This window comes from Trachypithecus francoisi, unplaced genomic scaffold, assembly GCF_009764315.1.
Source record: "Trachypithecus francoisi isolate TF-2019V2 unplaced genomic scaffold, Tfra_2.0 Lachesis_group0, whole genome shotgun sequence".
Classification (NCBI taxonomy): domain Eukaryota; kingdom Metazoa; phylum Chordata; class Mammalia; order Primates; family Cercopithecidae; genus Trachypithecus; species Trachypithecus francoisi.
This window is the reverse complement of record NW_022681453.1, coordinates 16,975,228-16,994,447: the sequence shown is the minus strand read 5'-3', so window position 1 is coordinate 16,994,447 and position 19,220 is coordinate 16,975,228. Positions and strand designations below refer to the sequence as shown.

Below are 19,220 nucleotides of genomic sequence, written 5' to 3'. Positions count from 1 at the left end.
ATCGCTTGAACCCGGGAGGCAGAGGTTGCAGTGAGCCGAGATCATGCCACTGCATTCCGGCCTAGTGACAGAGCGTGACTCCATCTCAAAAAAAAAAAAAAACAGTTGTCCATGTTTTCTTCTAGTTCTTTTTATAATTAGTCACCAGACTTAACATATGAGGTAAAGTAGTATACAAGAGGCTTTGGTAATTCACTTTATTACTCTGGTCCTTAGTGTCCTCAGCTGAAGAACAGGAAGAGTTAGATTAGATGGCCACAGTGACCCTTCTGGCTGGGCAGGCTGACTGGGAAAATATTTAATGACCTAATCTGTGAAGGCACCAATTACATAACAATGCAAGACAGTACTTTCACACAGTATCTTTACTTCCCTATTCCCTGATGAGCACAGTGAGTAGAGACTGAAAGCTTGCAGAATGCACTGAGGTGGAGTTCAATGCTCTAGGATAGCTGGACTGGACGTGGCCATATGCTATAGGATTTGTCTGGTTCCTCTCTCAATGATTTTCTTTCTTTTTTTTTTTTTTGAGACGGAGTCTGGCTCTGTCGCCCAGGCTGGAGTGTAGTGGCCGGATCTCAGCTCACTGCAAGCTCCGCCTCCCAGGTTTACACCATTCTCCTGCCTCAGCCTCCCGAGTAGCTGGGACTACAGGCACCCACCACCTCGCCCGGCTAGTTTTTTGTATTTTTTTTTTAGTAGAGATAGGGTTTCAACGTGTTAGCCAGGATGGTCTCGATCTCCTGACCTCGTGATCCGCCCATCTTGGCCTCCCAAAGTGCTGGGATTACAGGCTTGAGCCACCGCGCCCGGCCCTCTCAATGATTTTCTACTTCTCATTATTTGCTACCAAGAAAGAGAATTATTCTGCATAGGCTACTTGTGCCCATTTTCAAGAATGACCTGTCCTTCTAATTCATATGATGCTACTGTGTTTGTTACTGAGTCTTTTTTTTTTTCTTTTTCTTTTTTGAGACAGAGTTTCATTCTTGTTGCCCAGGCTGGAGTGCCTGCCTCCCGGGTTCAAGTGATTCTCCCACCTCCCAAGTAGCTGGGATTATAGGCCTGCACCACCACGCCTGGCTAATTTTGTATTTTTTTTTTTTTTTTTTTGAGATGGAGTCTTGCTCTGTCTCCCAGGCTGGAGTGCAGTGGCCGGATCTCAGCTCACTGCAAGCTCCGCCTCCCGGGTTCACGCCATTCTCCTGCCTCAGCCTCCCGAGTAGCTGGGACTACAGGCGCCTGCCACCTCGCCCAGCTAGTTTTTTGTATTTTTTAGTAGAGACGGGGTTTCACCGTGTTAGCCAGGATGGTCTCGAACTCCTGACCTCGTGATCCGCCCGTCTCGGCCTCCCAAAGTGCTGGGATTACAGGCTTGAGCCACCGCGCCCGGCCTGTACTTTTTTTTTTTAGTAGAGATGTGTTTTCACCATGTTGGTCAGGCTGGTCTCAAACTCCTGACCTCAAGTGATCCACTCGCCTCGGCCTCCCAAAGTGCTGGGATTACAGGCATGAGTCACTGCGTCTGGGCTTTTCTTGTTTGTTTGTTTGAGAGTCTGGTTCTATCGCCCAGGCTGGAGTGCAGTGGCATGAACTCAGCTCACTGCAACCTCCCTCTCCTGGGTTCACCTCATTCTCCTGCCTCAGCCTCCCAAGTAGCTGGGACTACAGGCGCTCACCACCATGCTCAGCTAATTTTCTCCTGACCTCATGATCTGCCCGCCTCGGCCTCCCAAAGTGCTGGAATTACAGGCATGAGCCACCATGCCCGGCCTTTTTTTTTTTTTTTTTTTTTCAGATGGAGTCTCACTCTATCATTCAGGCTGGAGCGCAGTGGCGCCATCTCGGCTCACTACAACCTCCATCTCCCAGGTTCAAGCGATTCTCCTGTCTCAGCCTCCCAAGTAGCTGGAATTACAGGCGCCAGCCATCATACATGGCTAATTTATGTATTTTTAGTAGAGACAGGTTTTCACCATGTTGGACAGACTGGTCTCGAACTCTTCACCTCGAGTGATTCACCTGCCTTGGCCTCCCAAAGTGCTGGGATTACAGACATGAACCACCACGTCCACCCCTGAGTCTTTCTTTTTTCTTTTTTTTTTCATTTTATTTAGTTTTAGTTTTAGTGTTTAGAGACAGGGTCTCGCTCTAGCTTCCAGGCTGGAGTGCAGTGGCACCATCTTGGCTCACTGCAGCTTTGACCTCCCAGGATCAAGCGATCCTCCCACCTCCCCCTCCCTAGTACCTGGGACTATAGGCATATGCCCATGCCCTGCTGGTTTTGTTTATTTTTTGTAGATACAAAGTCTCCCTATATTTCCCAGGCTGGTCTCAAACTCCTGGACTCAAGCAATACACCCACCGTGGCCTCCCAAAGTGCTGAGATTAGGCTGGGCGTGGTGGCTCACGCCTATAATCCCAGCACTTTGGGAGGCCAAAGCAGGCTGATCACCTGAGGTCAGGAGTTCAAGGCCAGCATGGCCAACATGGTGAAACCTTGTCTCTACTAAAAATACAAAAAAAAAATAGCCAGGTGTGGTGGTGTGCACCTGCATGAGACTCATGCAGAGAGACTCGTGCAGGAAAGATTCATGCAGGAGACTCCCTTGAACCAGGAGGAAGAGGTTGCAGTTAAGTGAGATCGTGCTACTGCACTCCAGCGTGGGTGACAGAGCGAGACTCCATCTCAGAAAAACTAAAACAAAAACACAAAGTGCTGGGATTATAAGCAGGAGCCACCACGCCTGGCCTCTCTTCTGAGTCTTGTACCCTTTGAAAATTAAGGAACCAGTCAGGCGCGGGTAGCTCACGCTTATAATCCCAGCACTTTGGGAGGCCGAGGGGCGATGGGGGTGGATCACCTGAGGTTAGGAGTTTGAGACCAGCCTGGCCAACATGGTGAAACCTCATCTCTATTAAAAATACAAAAATTAGCCAGGCATGGTGGCAGGCGCCTGTAATCCCAGCTACTCGGGAGGCTGAGGCAGGAGAATCTCTTGAACCCGGGAGGCGGAGGTTGCAGTGAGCCAAGATTGTGCCATCGCACTCCAGCCTGGGGGACAGGAACAAGAGTTCGTTCATCTCAAAAAAAAAAAAAAAAAAAAAAGAAAGAAAAGAAAAGAAAAAGAAAATTAAGGAACCACTGGAGCAAAGGATCAGGATCCCTTTGCCTACTCTAAGCCAGATGCAGTTTTAGTTCTGTCTCTGCCTTGATCTTGTGTTGGGCCACAGGCATTTCTTTTCCCTTTTCTGGGATTTAAATGCCATACTTTTGCTGCAATCCTCGTTTTCTGTACTTCATCCAGTTTTATTATTATTATTATTATTTGATATGGGGAGTTTCACTCTGTTGCTCAGGCTGGAGTACAGTGGCACAATCTCAGCTCACTTCCACCTCTGCCTCCCAGATTCAAGCGATTCTCCTGCTTCAGTCTCCCAAGTAACTGCAATTACAGGTGTCTGCCACCATGCCCAGCTAATTTTTTTTGTATTTTTAGTAGAGACAGGGTTTCGCCATTTTGGCCAGGCTGGTCTCGAACTCCTTACCTCAGGTGATCCTCCTGCCTTGGCCTCCCAAAGTGCTGGGATTATAGGCATGAGCCACCATGCCCGGCCCACCCAGTTTTAAATGTAAAACAAAAACGGAGTACTTTCCTTGGGTACTTATAAATGAGTTACTCTATCATGTTATACAAAGGAAGCATCCCTGATTTGCTTTTGCTCTCTGTCTTGCTACTTCTTGTGGGGATAACAGTCTTAAGTCTTCCAGAATAAATTTCTTTGTTGTTTTTTTTTTTTTTTTGACAGAGTCTCACTCTGTCGTCGAGGCTGGAGTAAAGTGGTGCCATCTCGGCTCACTGCCACCTCCGCCTCCCGGGTTCAAGCAATCCTTCTGCCTCAGCCTCCCAAGTAGCTGGGACTACAGGCCCCCGCCACCACATACGGCTAATTTTTGTATTTTTAGTAGAGATGGAGTTTCACCATATTGGCCAGGCCAGACTTGAACTCCTGACCTTGTGATCTGCCCGCCTCGGGCTCCCAAAGTGCTAGGATTACAGGTGTGAGCTACTGTGCCAGGCCCGAGAACAAGTTTCTAAACAGATGCATAGTTGCCCTGTGTGTGGGATGCCCAGGTTGAAATCCAGCAGACAGTACAGTGCTTCTATGCAGACAGTTGTGGATTAATTTTGAGGCCACACAAAGACATTAATTTTCGTAAATTATGAGCAGTCCACCCCATGGCATTTGAATAAGTTGATTTCAACTTGTTTACAAAATAAACACACAGACAAATGCAAACAAGTGCAGATGCACAGTCATCAGCTCATCATTTTGCTAGGAAACAGGTGGTTCTAGAGAGGTATTCACCTAAGGAGAACTGTATATTCGCTGTCTTCTCTTTATAGGGCAAGGGCCATGTTTTCATCTAAATGTAAACCACTAATTGGTGGAGCACAGGATTTTATAAACCACAAACTATAAGTAAAATTGATAATGGGGTCGGTCGTGGTGGCTCACGCCTGTAATCCCACCACTTTGGGAAGCTGAGGCAGGCAGATCACGAGGTCAGGAGATGGAGACCATCCTGGCTAACACAGTGAAACCCATCTCTACTAAAAAATTTTAAAAATTAGCTGGGCGTGGTGGCGGGGGCCTGTAGTCCCAGCTACTCGGGAGGCTGAGGCAGGAGAATGGCATGAACCCAGGAGGAGGAGTTGCAGTGAGCCGAGATTGCGCCACTCCACTCCAGCCTGCGCGAGAGAGGCTCAGGCTCAAAAAAAAAAAAAAGAGAATGATGCTGTGATTCACAATACAGCTCTCACTGAAACCAAGGCAGCAAGAAGAGCAGTAGGTACTACGGTATTTCTGACTCCTTAGGGGGCAGTCAGTGTCTATAGACAGCACAGGCAGCAATTCATTTGGGACTCAAGGATGTTGCTGACTCACTTCAGGCAGTGAGATGAGAAACCCAGCAGAGCTACCTGCCCTGAGGCATCATGATTACCAGGTGGGGGATTAGTGCTTCACAAAAGGCATCATGGGACCAGAACATTGTCACATAGAGGTGGGCCCCACTACCCGGCTTAGTGTGCTCCACATCTCTTCAGGAGTAACCCTATGTACCCATCCTCTCATCTGAAACCCTGTGAGGAACCTCACCACTGGAAACCAGGCTAGGGTCAGAAAGTTCATGTTCATCATTCACCAGTGCCCTCTGCTGATACCTCAAACATGAGGCACTCACATGTCTTGGCCACAGTCTCCAAAGAATCCAAAATAGATTGGCTTCTTGAACTGAGATGTTCCTCAGACTTTTCCACAGACGTCTGCAACTAAGAAACCCAAAATTATGAAATAATTCACAGGCTGTTGCCTTATTTTACTATCTTAGAGAACTGTCATTTCATGATAAATAGGGGTGGTTAAAATATTGCTATTCTACATTAACTAAAGTCAATACAATATAAATATTAAACTTCTTAAAATATAAGATGTTCTAACTCCTTGAAAAGTAGCTGTACTTACCCTGTGAATGCTTTCTCTAACATTAGAAACAAAGTTGTATAGAGTCTCACTAGAATAGGAGGGAAAAAAGAAAACAAATCTTTGTGAAATATTGAAGTGATAAGTAACATAAATGATTCCATAAACATGGCAGATCTCTACCTAGCATAGCATCAAAACATTGCTTGATTAGATCTGAAGACTTGACCCTGAGAAACCTTAGTATCCAGCAGGGAAATAAAAAAAGAGAGTCTCAGCACCTTGGGAGGCCAAGGAAGGTGGATAACGAGGTCAGGAGTTCAAGACCAGCTTGGCCAAGATAGTGAAACCCCGTCTCTACTAAAAATAGAAAAATTAGCCAGGCGTGGTGGCGAGCACCTGTAATTCCAGCTACTCAGGAGGATGAGACAGGAGAATTGTTTGAACCTGGGAGGCGGAGGTTGCAGTGAGCCAAGATCATGCCACTGCACTCCAGCCTGAGAGACAGAGTGAGACTCCACCTCAAAATAAAATAACAAAATAAAATAAAATAATAAAATAAAATAGTAAAGTAAAAAGAGGGCCGGGCGCAGTGACTCACGGCTGTAATCCCAGCACTTTGGGAGGCCGAGGCAGGTGGATCACGAGGTCAGGAGATCGAGACCATCCTGGCTAACACAGTGAAACCCCGTCTCTACTAAAAATAAAAAAAATTAGCCGGGCGTGGTGGTGGGTGCCTGTAGTCCCAGCTACTGGGGAAGCTGAGGCAGGAGAATGGCGTGAACCTGGAAGGCAGAGCTTGCAGTGAGCCGAGATCATGCCACTGCACTTCAGCCTGGGTGACAGAGTGAGACTCCATCTCAAAAAAAAAAAAAAGGAACACAGACTTCCTATGACCACTGTTAAGGCAAATCACATTTTTCTTTTTAAAGTCCATATTCATATACATATTTATATGTAAATATTCATATGAAAATATTAATTTCTAATGAAAAAGAAGCTATCACAGTTATTCCTCAACTATATATCCTACTCGTTTTTTTTTTTTTTTTTTTGAGACTGAGTCTCGCTCTGTTGCCCAGGCTGGAGTGCAGTGGTGCGATCTCAGCTCACTGCAAGCTCCGCCTCCTGGGTTCACGCCATTCTCCTGCCTCAGCCTCCCGAGTAGCTGGGACTACAGGCGCCCGCCACCATGCCTGGCTAATTTTTTGAATTTTTAGTAGAGACGGGGTTTCACTGTATTAGCAAGGATGATCTCGATCTCCTGACCTTGTCATCTGCCCACCTCGGCCTCCCAAAGTGCTGGGATTATAGCCATGAGCCACCACGCCTGGCCACATCCAACTCTTAAAAAAAGACTCACACAGGGGCCGGGTATGATGGCTCACACCTGTAATCCCATCACTTTGGGAGGCCAAGGCCGTTGGATCACCTGAGGTCAGGAGTTTGAGACCAGCCTGGCCAACATGCTGAAACTCCATCTGTACTAAAAATAAAAATATATTAGCCAGGCATGGTGCTATGCGCCTGTGGTCCCAGCTACTTGGGAGGCTGAGGCACGAGAATCGTTTGAACCCAGGTGGCGGAGGTTGCAGTGAGCCAAGATCGTGTCACTATACTCCAACCTGGGCAACAGAGTGAGATTCCATCTCAATAAACAAAACAAAACAAAAACCAAAGAATTCATACATCGTATGATGAAAACTCACGGACATGAACAGAAGATCAACAGACACTGGGGCCTAGTTGAGGTGAAGGGTGGAGGAAGGAGAGGATCAGAAAAAAAATAGCTATTGAGTACTATGCTTAGTACCTGGGTGATGAAATAATCTGTACAACAAACCTCTGTGACAAGAGTTTACCTATGTAACAAACCTGCACATATACCCCTGAACCTAAAAGTTTAAAAAAATTCAAAAAAAATTTTTGAATGTAAAATTTAAAAGATTTAATGCATTCTATTTTTTGTTGTTGTTTTGTTTTTTTGCTTGAGATGTAGTTTCACTCTTGTCGCCCAGGCTGTAGTACAATGGTGCAATCTAGGCTCCCTGCAACCTCTGCCTCCTGGGTTCAAGTGATTCTCCTGTCTCAGCCTCCCGAGCAGCTGGGATTATAGGCACCTGCCACTGTGCCTGGTCGCATTCTATTCTAGACTCTAAAATAAATAAAGTTGTCCAACTTCCTAATCCTGATGATTTGAAAAGAAAAATCAGGGGGCAGATGTTTAGGAAAAATAAGTGTAACCTTACTTGAATATTACATTTCTCTTAGAAATCCTCTAGTTTTTATTTTTCAGAGAGAAAAAAATTGTGGTGGACTATGCAAATCTACCACAAATCACACTGACAAGAAGGCAATTAAGAATAACTAGGAGGCTGGGTATGGTGGCTCATGCCTGTAATCCCAGCACTTTGGGAGGTCGAGGTGGGAGGATTGCTTAAGCCCAGGAGTTCAAGACCAGCCTGGACAACACAGTGAGACACCATCTCTGGAAAAAAAAAATTAAGTGGGCACGGTAGTGTGTGCCTCTGATCGAAGCTACTTGGGAAGCTAAGGTGGGAAGACTGCGGTGGCTCATGCTTGTAATCCCAGCACTTTGGGAGACCGAGGTGGGCAGATCACCTAAGGTCAGGAGTTCGTGCAGCCTGGCCAACATGACGGACCCCGTCTCTACTGAAAATACAAAAATGAGTTGGGCATGGCAGCATGTGCTTGTGATCCCAGCTACTCAGGAGGCTGTGGCAGAAGAATCACTTGAAACCAGAAGGCGGATGTTTCGATGAGCCAAGATTGTGCCAATGCACTCCAGCCTGGACAACAAGATTGAAACTCCATCTCAGAAAAAAATAAAATAAAATAAATAATAATAATAATAATAATAATAATAATGGCCGGGCGTGGTGGCTCACGCCCATAATTCCAGCATTTTGGGAGGCTGAGGTGGGTGGATCACCTGAGGTGAGGAGTTTGTGACCAGCCTGGCCAACATGGTAAAACTCTGTCTCTACTAAAAATACAAAAATTAGCCGGGCGTGGTAGCGGGTGTCTGTAATCCCAGCCACTTGGGTGGCTGAGGCAGAAGAATCGCTTGAACCCAGGAGGCGGAGGTTGCAGTGTGCTGAGACTGCGCCACTGCACTCCAGCCTGGGCAACAAGAGCAAAATACCATCTCACAAAAAAAAATGATAGTAATATAGGTGAACTTCAAAGGGAAGAGTGCTGTGAAATGGTTAATTTATGTGTCAATTTGACTTGGCTAAGAGATGCCCAGATAGCTGGTGTGTTTGTGAGAGTCCTTCTGTAAGAGATTAGCATTTAGGCTGGGGACAGTGGCTCAGCCTATAATCCCAGTACTTTGGGAGGCTGACATGGGAGGATCTCTTGAGGTCAAGAGTTCAAGACCAGCCTGGATAACACAGTGAGACCCTGTCTCTACAAAAAAATAAAAATTAGCCAGGCATGGTGGCACATGCCTATGGTCCCATGTACTAGGAAGGCTGAGGTGGGAGGATCACTTGAGCTCAAGAGGTTGAGGCTGCAGTGAGCCATGATCTTGCCACTGCACTCCAGCATGGGTGACAGAGTGAGACCCTGTCCCAAAATATTAAAAAAAATACCCAAAAATTGGTAGACTGAGTAAAGAAGATTGCCCTCACCTGTGTGGGTGGGCATCATTCAATCTTGCGAAGGTCCAAATAGAACAAATAGGCAAAGGAAGAGCAAATTCACTCTTCTTCATCTGGAACATCCAACTTCTCCTGCCCTTGGACATCAGAGCTCCTGGTTTTCAGGGCTTTGGAGTCAGACTAAATTGCACCATTCTCTTTCCTGGTTCTCTAGCTTACAGATGGCAGACTGTGGGATTTCTTAGCCCCCATAATCTCATGAACAAATTTTTATAATAAATCAATCTATAGGCTGGGCGTGGTAGCTCACACCTGTAATCCCAGCACTTTGGGAGGCTGAGGCAGGCAGGTCACGAGGTCAAGAGATCGAGACCATCCTGGCCAGCATGGTCAAACTCCGTCTCTATGAAAAATACAAAAATTACCCGGGCGTGGTGGCAGGCGCCTGTAGTTCCAGCTACTCAGGAGGCTGAGGCAGGAGAATCGCTTGAACCCGGGAGGTAGAGGTTGCAGTGAGCCAAGATTGTGCCACTGCACTCCAGCCAGGTGACAGAGCAAGACTCCGTCTTAAAAAAAAAAAAAAAAAAAGCCGGGCGCGGTGGCTCAAGCCTGTAATCCCAGCACTTTGGGAGGCTGAGACGGGCGGATCACGAGGTCAGGAGATCGAGACTATCCTGGCTAACACGGTGAAACCCCGTCTCTACTAAAAATACAAAAAAAAAAACTAGCCGGGCGAGGTGGCGGGCGCCTGTAGTCCCAGCTACTTGGGAGGCTGAGGTAGGAGAATGGCGTAAACCCGGGAGGCGGAGCTTGCAGTGAGCTGAGATCCGGCCACTGCACTCCAGCCCGGGCGACAGAGCAAGACTCTGTCTCAAAAAAAAAAAAAAAAAATCAATCTATATTTCTCTCTCTTCCTCTTTCTCTCCCTCTTTCTCTGTGTGTCTGTGTCTGTGTCTGTGTGTGTGTGTGTGTGTGTGTGCATGTGTGTATGCATAAGTCCTATGGTTTGGTTTCTCTGGAGAACTCTAATACATGCTATTATGCTAAAATTGAATTATTTAATTACTGACACTCTATGTCTTGTTTTACTCAGAAAAAATGAGTTGTCTCATCCATTTGAAAGGTTTACATACCTGTCACATTTATCTTTTGCCCTTTTCTTTTTCTCCTCAAACTGTTCCAAGAGGCCTTTTGATTTTCCAACTGACAAAGGAGGAGGAAATAAACCTCCATCTTTTATATCTCCTCCAAACAGCTGGGGCTTTGTCTGGTACTTTGCGAAAATGCTAGGTTCACCCTGTTAAATGAAAAAATATATAGCATTTCACATATAAAAATATTTATAGCATTCACTATTTTCTGTACAATGCAGAGTCACATTTAAGTGCAAACCATATTGCTGTAACGTAACATAGCAAGTAGTATTTCCATTTTATTTTTGTATACACCAGAAAATTATATTTAAAATAAAGCAACTGATTTTATTAATATAGATTTTGCCTTACCAGCCCAGAGAGATTTTAAATGTCAACTAAAATAGCTTAGAATCAACTGCATAAATTTACAGGCAAGAACAGAGAACCACTTATGCTATTGCTGAGATGAAGTGTTGAAGTTTTCATAATCATAATTTTAACTCAAATTGCTGTTGCTCAGCTGCTAGTGAACTAAACTCATATTGGTAAGTTTGATGTGGACTGCACAGTGGGCATGCTGACACATGGTGAGTCACTTTCTGCATTCTTAGGCAAAACTCTGAAACATTCAGGGAGGTCATTTATTCTTTCATATCACTAGATACCAATTTTTGTACTGAAATACTTATTTCAGAGAATACTTTACTAACTTAAAGCACCGACTGGCTGGGCACGGTGGCTCATGCCTGTACTCCCAGCACTTTGGGAGGCCGAGGTGGACGGATCGGATCACAAGGTCAGGAGTTCGAGACCAGCCTGACCAATATGGTGAAACCCCGTCGCTACTAAAAATACAAAAATTGGTCAGGTGCGGTGGCTCATGCCTGTAATCCCAGCACCTTGAGAGGCCAAGGCAGGCGGATCACCTGAGGGCAGGAGTTTGAGACCAGCCTGCTCAACATGGCAAAACCCTGTCTCAAGTAAAATACAAAAAATTAGCCGGGCATGTTGGCAGGTGCCTGTAATCCCAACTACTCAGGAGGCTGAGGCAGGAGAATCACTTGAACACAGAAGGAGGAGGTTGCAGTAAGCCGAGATCGTGCCACTGCATTCCAGCCTGGGCGACAAGAGCAAAACTCCATCTCAAAAAACAAAAATTAGCCGGGCATGGTGGCGCACGCCTGTAATCACAGCTACTCGGGAGCCTGAGGCAGGAGAATCGCTTGAACCTGGGAGGAGGAGGTTGCAGTGAGCTGAGATCATGCCACTGCCCTCCAGCCCGAGTGACAGAGCATGACTCTGCCTCAAAAAAAAGGTACCAACTTAATCTTATTTGTTAAGTCCTTATTTGATGCATGTAAGTCTGTATATAAAACTTGAGCCCAGGCTGGGCACAGTGGCTCACGCCTGTAATCCCAGCACTTTGGGAGGCCGAGGCAGGCAGATCACCTGAGGTTGGGAATTCAAGACCAGCCTGACCAACATGGAGAACCCCGGCTCTACTAAAAATACGATATTAGCCAGGCATGGTGGCGCTTGCCTGTAATCCCAACTACTCAGGAGACTGAGGCAGGAGAATTGCTTGCACCTGGAAGGCAAAGGTTGCGGTGAGCTGAGATTGTACCATTGCACTCCAGTCTGGGCAACAAGAGCAAAACTCCGTCTCAAAAAAAAAAAAAAACCCTTGGAGCCCAAGAGTTCAAGACCAGGCTGGGCAACATGGCTAAACCCCATGCCTGCAAAAAATACAAAAATTAGCAGGTGTGGCTGGGCACAGTGGCTCACACCTGTAATCCCGGCACTTTGGGAGGCTGAGGCGGGTGGGTCATGAGGTCAGGAGATCAAGACCATCCTGGCTAACATGGTGAAACCCCGTCTCTACTAAAAATACAAAAATTAGCTGGGCATGGTGGCACACGCCTATAGTCCCATCTACTCGGGAGGCTGAGGCAGGAGAATCTCTTGAACCCAGGAGGCAGAGGTTGCAGTGATCTGAGATCGTGCCCCTGCACTCCAGCTTGGCGACAGTGAGACTCCCACTCAAAAAAAAAAAAAAAAAAAAAAAATTAGCCGGGTGTGGCCGGGCACAGTGGCTCACACCTGTAATCCCAGCACTTTGGGAGGCCAATGCAGGTGAATCACTTGAGGTCAGGAGTCCGAGACCAGCCTAGCCAAGAAAGTGAAACCCTGTCTCTACTAAAAATACAAAAATTAGCTGGGCATGGGGGCAGGCACCTGTAATCCCAGCCACTCAGGAGGCTGAGGCATGATAATTGCTTGAACCCAGGAGGCAGAGGTTGCAGTGAGCTGAGATTGCACTGAAGCAGGAGATGCAAAGAGAAAAACAAGCTTTCTCTTGCTGAGCTGACTCACTCCAAGACCTAGCAATAGGAAGCAGAGCTCTGACGGGACTTTGATAACACTATCTGCAAAACCAGAGCCCTCAAGGAATGTGCTCCAGAGCCCCCTCTCCTCTCATTCCCAGGCAAGGGTGGGAAAGCAGGTTTTTCTCTTTTCCCAACTTCCCCCTCCCCTTTGATAATCCTTCCTTAGTGATACTCAAGGTTACTTCACAGAGTTTTACAATTCTTGTTTCTCTTCTGTGCAACACGACAAGGTCACAAGACGAGCTTAAGTAAGATATGTACCAGATGCAAAGCCTGCTTTAGTTTGATAAGTTCCTGTTTTCCTTCCAATGCAGCTGCAAGGTCATGAGCTATGCTAGGGTGACGAAACCCATCACTGTTTGATTAACTGCCTTTGTTCTGCTTCTGTATGCCCGCTTGCCTGCACTATAAACTTCACGCCACCAAATTCCCACCACGCCATTCAAACTGGCCAATCCCCTTTCAGAAGTGTGTATAAAAGTCAAGCCCTGTTTAGTTCAGGTCTCAGCCTTTTGGATGCGAATCCGCTGAGCTGGTGCACACCTTAATAAAATCCTCCTGATTCACCCATTTGGTCTCTCTGATCCTCTGATTCCTGCCACAGCACCACTGCACTACAGCCTGGGCGACAGAGTGAGACTCTGTCTCAAAAACAAAACAAAACAAACCTACATTTAGTTATAGGTGTCTCCAGAATAAAAATGTTTTTGACTCACAAGAAAAGACAGGTTGATCTCAAAAAATCAGGCTGGGTATGGTGGCTCACACCTGTAATCCCAGCACTTTGGGCAGCCTAGGCAAGCAGATCATCTAAGGTCAGGAGCTCAAGACCAGCCTGCCAACATGGCAAAACCCCATCTCTACTAAAAACACAAAAATCAGCCTCCCCAGTAGCTGGGATTATAGGTGTGTGCCACCACACACAAAAATAGGTGTGGCACACACCTATAATCCCAGCTACTGGGGAGGCTGAGGCAGGAGAATTGCTTGAACGTGGGAGGCAAAGGTTGCAGTGAGCGGAGATCATGCCACTGGACCTTGGCCCAGGTGACACAGCAAGACTCTGTCTCAAAAAAAAAGAAAGACAGACAGACAGAAAGAAAGAAAGAAAGAGAAAGAGAGAGAGAGAGAAAGAGAGAGAGAGAAAGAGAGAAAGAGAGGAAAGAAAGAAAGAAAGAGAGAGAGAGAGAAAGAAAGAAAGAAAGAAGAGAGAGAGAGAAAGAGAGAAAGAGAGGAAAGAAAGAAAGAAAGAGAGAGAGAGAGAAAGAAAGAAAGAAGAGAGAGAGAGAAAGAAAGAAAGGTTAATCTCAAAAAAATCAAGGATTCAAGAGACTCTGTTCCTCATTCTGGCCTTTTTTTTTTTTTTTTGAGATGGAGTCTCGCTCTGTCACCCGGGCTGGAGTGCAGTGGCCGGATCTCAGCTCACTGCAAGCTCCGCCTCCCGGGTTTACGCTATTCTCCTGCCTCAGCCTCCGGAGTAGCTGGGACTACAGGCCTTTACTCACTAACCTAGGCCTCAGAATCCTCATCTCCTTCAAGGACATAATGTAGTATAGTTCACTAAAGTATACAAATTACATGAAGTTTATTATTTTAAAAGGTCTGTCTAAAATAAAATTTGTTATTTTATTTCTATTTTATGAAAACTCTTTTTACTTATTAAGTTCTCACAAACAATAGTATGACTAGCCTTAGGCAAATATATATACATATATATTTGCCTTTCCCTAGAAGTGGCCAAGGGATTGACGCTATTTTATGTTGCTTTGTAATAGAAGAAACTGCAAATATAAATGTTGCCATTTCAGACTATTAAGTCAAATGAGTCACTAATCAAGCACAAATCTCTTTAGAAGAGTAATCCTTACAGATGTACAATTCTAAAATATACTCCAACAGAATAAGTTTTTTTTTAAGGCTAGAAAATAAGTATTGGTTGTTGGGTTTTTTTGTTTTGTTTGTTTGTTTTGAGACAGAGTCATGCTCTGTCTCCCACACTAGAGTTCAGTGGTTTGATCTTGGCTCACTGCAACCTCCGCCTCCTGAGATCGAGAAATTCTCTGCCTCAGCCTCCTGAGTAGCTGGGATTACAGGTGCCTGCCACCACACCTGGCTAATTTTTGTATTTTTAGTAGAGGCGGGGTTTCACCATCTTGGCCAGGCTGGTCTTGAACTCCTGACCTCGTGATCCACCTGCCTCAGCCTCCCAAAGTGCTGGGATTATAGGCGTGAGCCACCACACCTGGCCTTGTTTTTTTTTTTTGTTTTTTGAGACGGGGTCTCACTCTGTCACCCAGGCTGGCGTACACTGGCAGAATCCTGGGTCACTGCATCTTGACTTCTTGGGCTCAAGCAATCCTCCTACCTCAGCTACCACACTCAGCTAATTTTTGTACTTTTTGTAGAGATGGGGTTTTGTCATGTTGCCCAGGCTGGTCTCAAACTCCTGGGCTCAAGCGATCCACTCACCTCAGCCTTCCCAAGTGCGGGGATTACAGGTGTCAGCCATTGCGCCTGGCCAGAATAAGTATTCTTTATAATTTATCTCCATAATAACTGTGAAATGTGTGCAGAGCAATTCTGGAAACCAGACTCACCTCCAGAGAATTCTGTTGTGACTGTTTTGAATGTCTCAAGTGGGGACCAAAGTCCAAGGGTGCTGATAGGGTTTCTGAATTTTCTGGACAGAACTGAGATCCAAAGAGGAACTGGGAATCGCTGAGACTGGAATAATCATTTTGATTATTATTCCAGTTGGATAACTTCTTGTTCCTGAAATTAAGCAAAAAAAGTGTATCAAATTGACAAATATCCTGAACAAATGAAATCATAGTTCACAGCTGTCCATTTAAGAATATTTTGGGCAGAGTGATAGCTTGTTCTGACCTTCAAGTCCCCTGTATATTGTCAGTACATTGAAACACAAAGAAACATAAGGAAATTCTGAGTACCACACATTTTTATTAAAATCTGGGAACAACCAGATGGAAACTCAAACAGAAAAGACTGACATCGTCATTCTTTGTATAACAGCATTCTAGGCTACAACACCACATTGGAAATTACAGTTCATAAAATTGTAGAGATTAAGAGAATGTTATCATTTTATTTTATTGTTTTGAGACAGGGTCCTCCTCTGTCGCCCAGGCTGGAGTGCAGTGGCATGATCTCAGCTCACGGCAGCCTCAGCCTCCTGGGCAGCTAGGACTACAAGTATGTGCTACCACGCCTGGCTGATTTTTGTATTTATAGTCAAGATGGGGTTTTACCATGTTGACCAGACTGATCTTCAACTCCTATCCTCAGGTGATCTGCCCATCTCAGCCTCCCAAATTGCTGGGATTACAGGTGTGAGCCACCGTGCAGGGCCAAGAATGTTATTTAAATTTTTTTTTGAGACAGAGTCTCGCTCTGTTGCCCAGGCTGGCATGCAGTGGTACAATCTTGGCCCACTGCAACCTCCACCTCCCAGGTTCAAGCCATTCTTCTGCCTGAGCTCCTGAGTAGCTGAGATTACAGGCACCTGCCATCACATCTGGCCAATGTTTGTATATTTAGTAGAGACAGGGTTTCACCATGTTGGCCAGACTGGTCTCTCAAACACCTGACCTCAGGTGATCTGCCCACCTTACCCTCCCAAAGTGCTGGGATTACAGTGATGAGTCATTGCACCTGACCAAGAATGTTATCTTTTTAAAAGATCAATCTGTTCATCATTAAAATAGATAAATAAAATAAGGTACATGCATTAGCTGATTCAGCAGCCATGAGCATTAAGTTAGATTTATATATAATCAGCCAGGCGCGGTGGCTCACGCATGTAATCCCAGCACTTTGGGAGTTCGAGGCAGGCAGATCAGGAGGTCAGGAGATCGAGACCATCCTGGCTAACACAGTGAAACCCCGTCTCTACTAAAAAATACAAAAAAAATTAGCCAGGAGTGATGGTGGGTGCCTGTAGTCCCAGTTACTCAGGAGGCTGAGGCAGGAGAATGGCGTGAACCCAGGAGTCAGAGCTTGCAGTGAGTTGAGTTTGTGCCACTGCACTCCAGCCTGGGCAACAGAGCAAGACTCCTTCTCAAAAAAAAAAAAAAAAGATTTATATATAATCACATGGGATTTTGAGACTTCTCAAAAACATAGTTTTGAGTATAAGGAAAGGGAAAAATTGAATGAACTTGGCCAGGTACGGTGGCTCATGCCTGTAATCCCAGCACTTTGGGAGCCAAGGCTGGCAGATCATGAGGTTAGAAGTACGAGACAAGCCTAGCCAAGATGGTGAAACCCCGTCTCTACTAAAACTACAAAAATTAGCTGGGTGTGGTGGCAGGCACCTATAATCCTAGTTACCTGGGAGGCTGAGGCTGAAGAATCACTGGAACCCGGGAGGCAGAGGTTGCAGTGAGCTGAGATTGCGCCACCACACTCCAGCCTCAGCAATAGAGTGAGACTCAGTCTCAAAAAAAAAAAAAAAAAAGAAGAATTTACTCTATTACAGATCATTTATATAAATTTTTAAACCTACATTATACACACCAAACAATTATGTAATTGAGTGTATAGAAGGTAACTGGAGGGTACACATTAATTCTAGAGTGTGTGCCTACAGAGAAGGAACAGAGCAGGGCTGAAGGGAGAGAAGGAGCCATAATAAAACAATCACAGATAGACCTTGTTATGGACTGAATGTGTCCCCCACAAATTCACATGTTGCTATGATGGTATCATCATAACAACCCTGATATGACAGTATTTGGAAATGGGTTCATTAGGAAGTAATGAGCGTTAGATGAAGTCATGACAATATGGCTCTTATGATAGGATTGGTGTCCTTATAAAAAGGGACACCAGAGGCCGGGCACGGGGGCTCATGCCTGTAATCCTAGCACTTTTGGAGGCTGAGGTGGGCGGACTACCTGAGCTCAGGAGTTTGAGACCAGCCTGGGTAACACTGTGAAACCCCATCTCTACTAAAATACAAAAAAAAAAAAAAAAAAAAAAAAATGGCACCCACTGGGCATGGTGGTGTGCACCTGTACAGTCCCACCTACTTGGGGGGTTAGCAGGAGAACTGTTTGAACCAGGGAGCTGGAGGTTGCAGTGAGGTGAGATTGTGCCACTGCACACCAGCCTAGCAAGAGAGTGAGACTCCATCTCAAAAAAAAAAGAAAGAAAGATATCTCTATAACAATTTGTGTTACTTAACATTGTTGCATAACTTGAGAAAACACGCTTTTCCTTTTTTTCTTTTTTTTTTTTTGAGACAGAATTTCACTCTTGTTGCCCAGGCTGGAGTGCAATGGTGTGATCTTGGCTCACTGCAACCTCCATTTCCTGGTTTCAAGCGATTCTCTGGCTTCAGCCTCCTGAGTAGCTGGGATTACAGGCATGCACCACCATGTCTGGCTAATTTTTGTATTTTTAGTAGAGATGGGGTGCTAAGATCAGCTCAGTCATGGAGAGCCTAACCCAGTGGCACTAGAGGAATTAAAGACACACAACAGAAATATAGAGTGCGAAGTGGGAAATCAGGGGACTCACAGCCTTCAGAGCTGACAGCCCTGAACAGAGTTTGACACACATATTTATTGACAGCAAGCCAGTGACAAGCATTATTTCTATAGCTTATAGATTAACTAAAAGTATTCCTTACGGGAAACAAAGGGATGGGCTGAAACAAATGGATGGGCTCTGGCTAGTTATCTGCAGCAGGAACATGTCCTTAAGGCACAGATTGCTCATGCTGTTGTTTGTGGCTTAGGAATGCCCAGGAAGCCCTGGGTGGGTCAGGTGTTCTTTGCACTCATTCCGGTAAACCCACAACCTTAAGCATGGGTGTCATGGCCATCACAAACATGTCACAGTGCTGCAGAGATTTTGTTTATGGCCAGTTTTGGGGCCCATTTATGGCCAGATTTGGGGGCCTGTACCCAACATGTCCCCCTTTTTTGTTTGGCAAGGCAGTAAAAGCAAAGGCAGCTTTGTCATGGTGAGCTAATTCTTGCAGGAGTTGAGACCCGCATCTGCAGACTATACAAAGATAAAAAACACAGATTAAAGCACAATCATCATTGAAATCACAGAGCCTCCAAGTGTCTTTATCTATTTTAATGGGTTAATAGCTGCTAATCTCTCTGCAGCTTTCAAGCACTCCAGTTCCTGGCATTAAGGTCAGGTGTGCCTCGGAAGCTTTAAATATTTGTTCTTTTAATTTTGCAATATCCAAAGACAAGTGTGTAGAGTGTCCTTCTAGATGCTTTTTTATTCTTTTCCAAATTTTGATCTTATTTAAGAGCCATTAATAGTTTCCACAATGGCCGGGCGCGGTGGCTCAAGCCTGTAATCCCAGCACTTTGGGAGGCCAAGACGGGCGGATCACGAGGTCAGGAGATCGAGACCATCCTGGCTAACATGGTGAAACCCCGTCTCTACTAAAAATACAAAAAACTAGCCGGGCGAGGTGGCGGGCGCCTGTAGTCCCAGCTACTTGGGAGGCTGAGGCAGGAGAATGGCATGAACCCGGGAGGTGGAGCTTGCAGTGAGCCGAGATTGCGCCACTGCACTCCAGTCTGGGTGACAGAGTG

At 45.6% G+C, this 19,220-nt stretch overlaps 1 protein-coding gene across 2 annotated transcripts in view; it reads right to left on the bottom strand.

Moving 5' to 3' along the window:
• The window catches only part of IHO1 (interactor of HORMAD1 1), a 65,730-nt gene that overhangs the window by 9,798 nt on the left and 36,712 nt on the right, over positions 1 to 19,220 (bottom strand). For both annotated transcript variants that reach the window (XM_033207154.1, XM_033207162.1), the window contains exons 3-6: positions 15,234 to 15,408; positions 10,247 to 10,410; positions 5,530 to 5,578; positions 5,249 to 5,336 (exon numbers count right to left, since the gene is read on the bottom strand). In XM_033207154.1, coding sequence (XP_033063045.1) covers positions 5,249 to 5,336; positions 5,530 to 5,578; positions 10,247 to 10,410; positions 15,234 to 15,408 — 476 coding nt within the window. The remainder of the gene's footprint in view (positions 1 to 5,248; positions 5,337 to 5,529; positions 5,579 to 10,246; positions 10,411 to 15,233; positions 15,409 to 19,220) is intronic.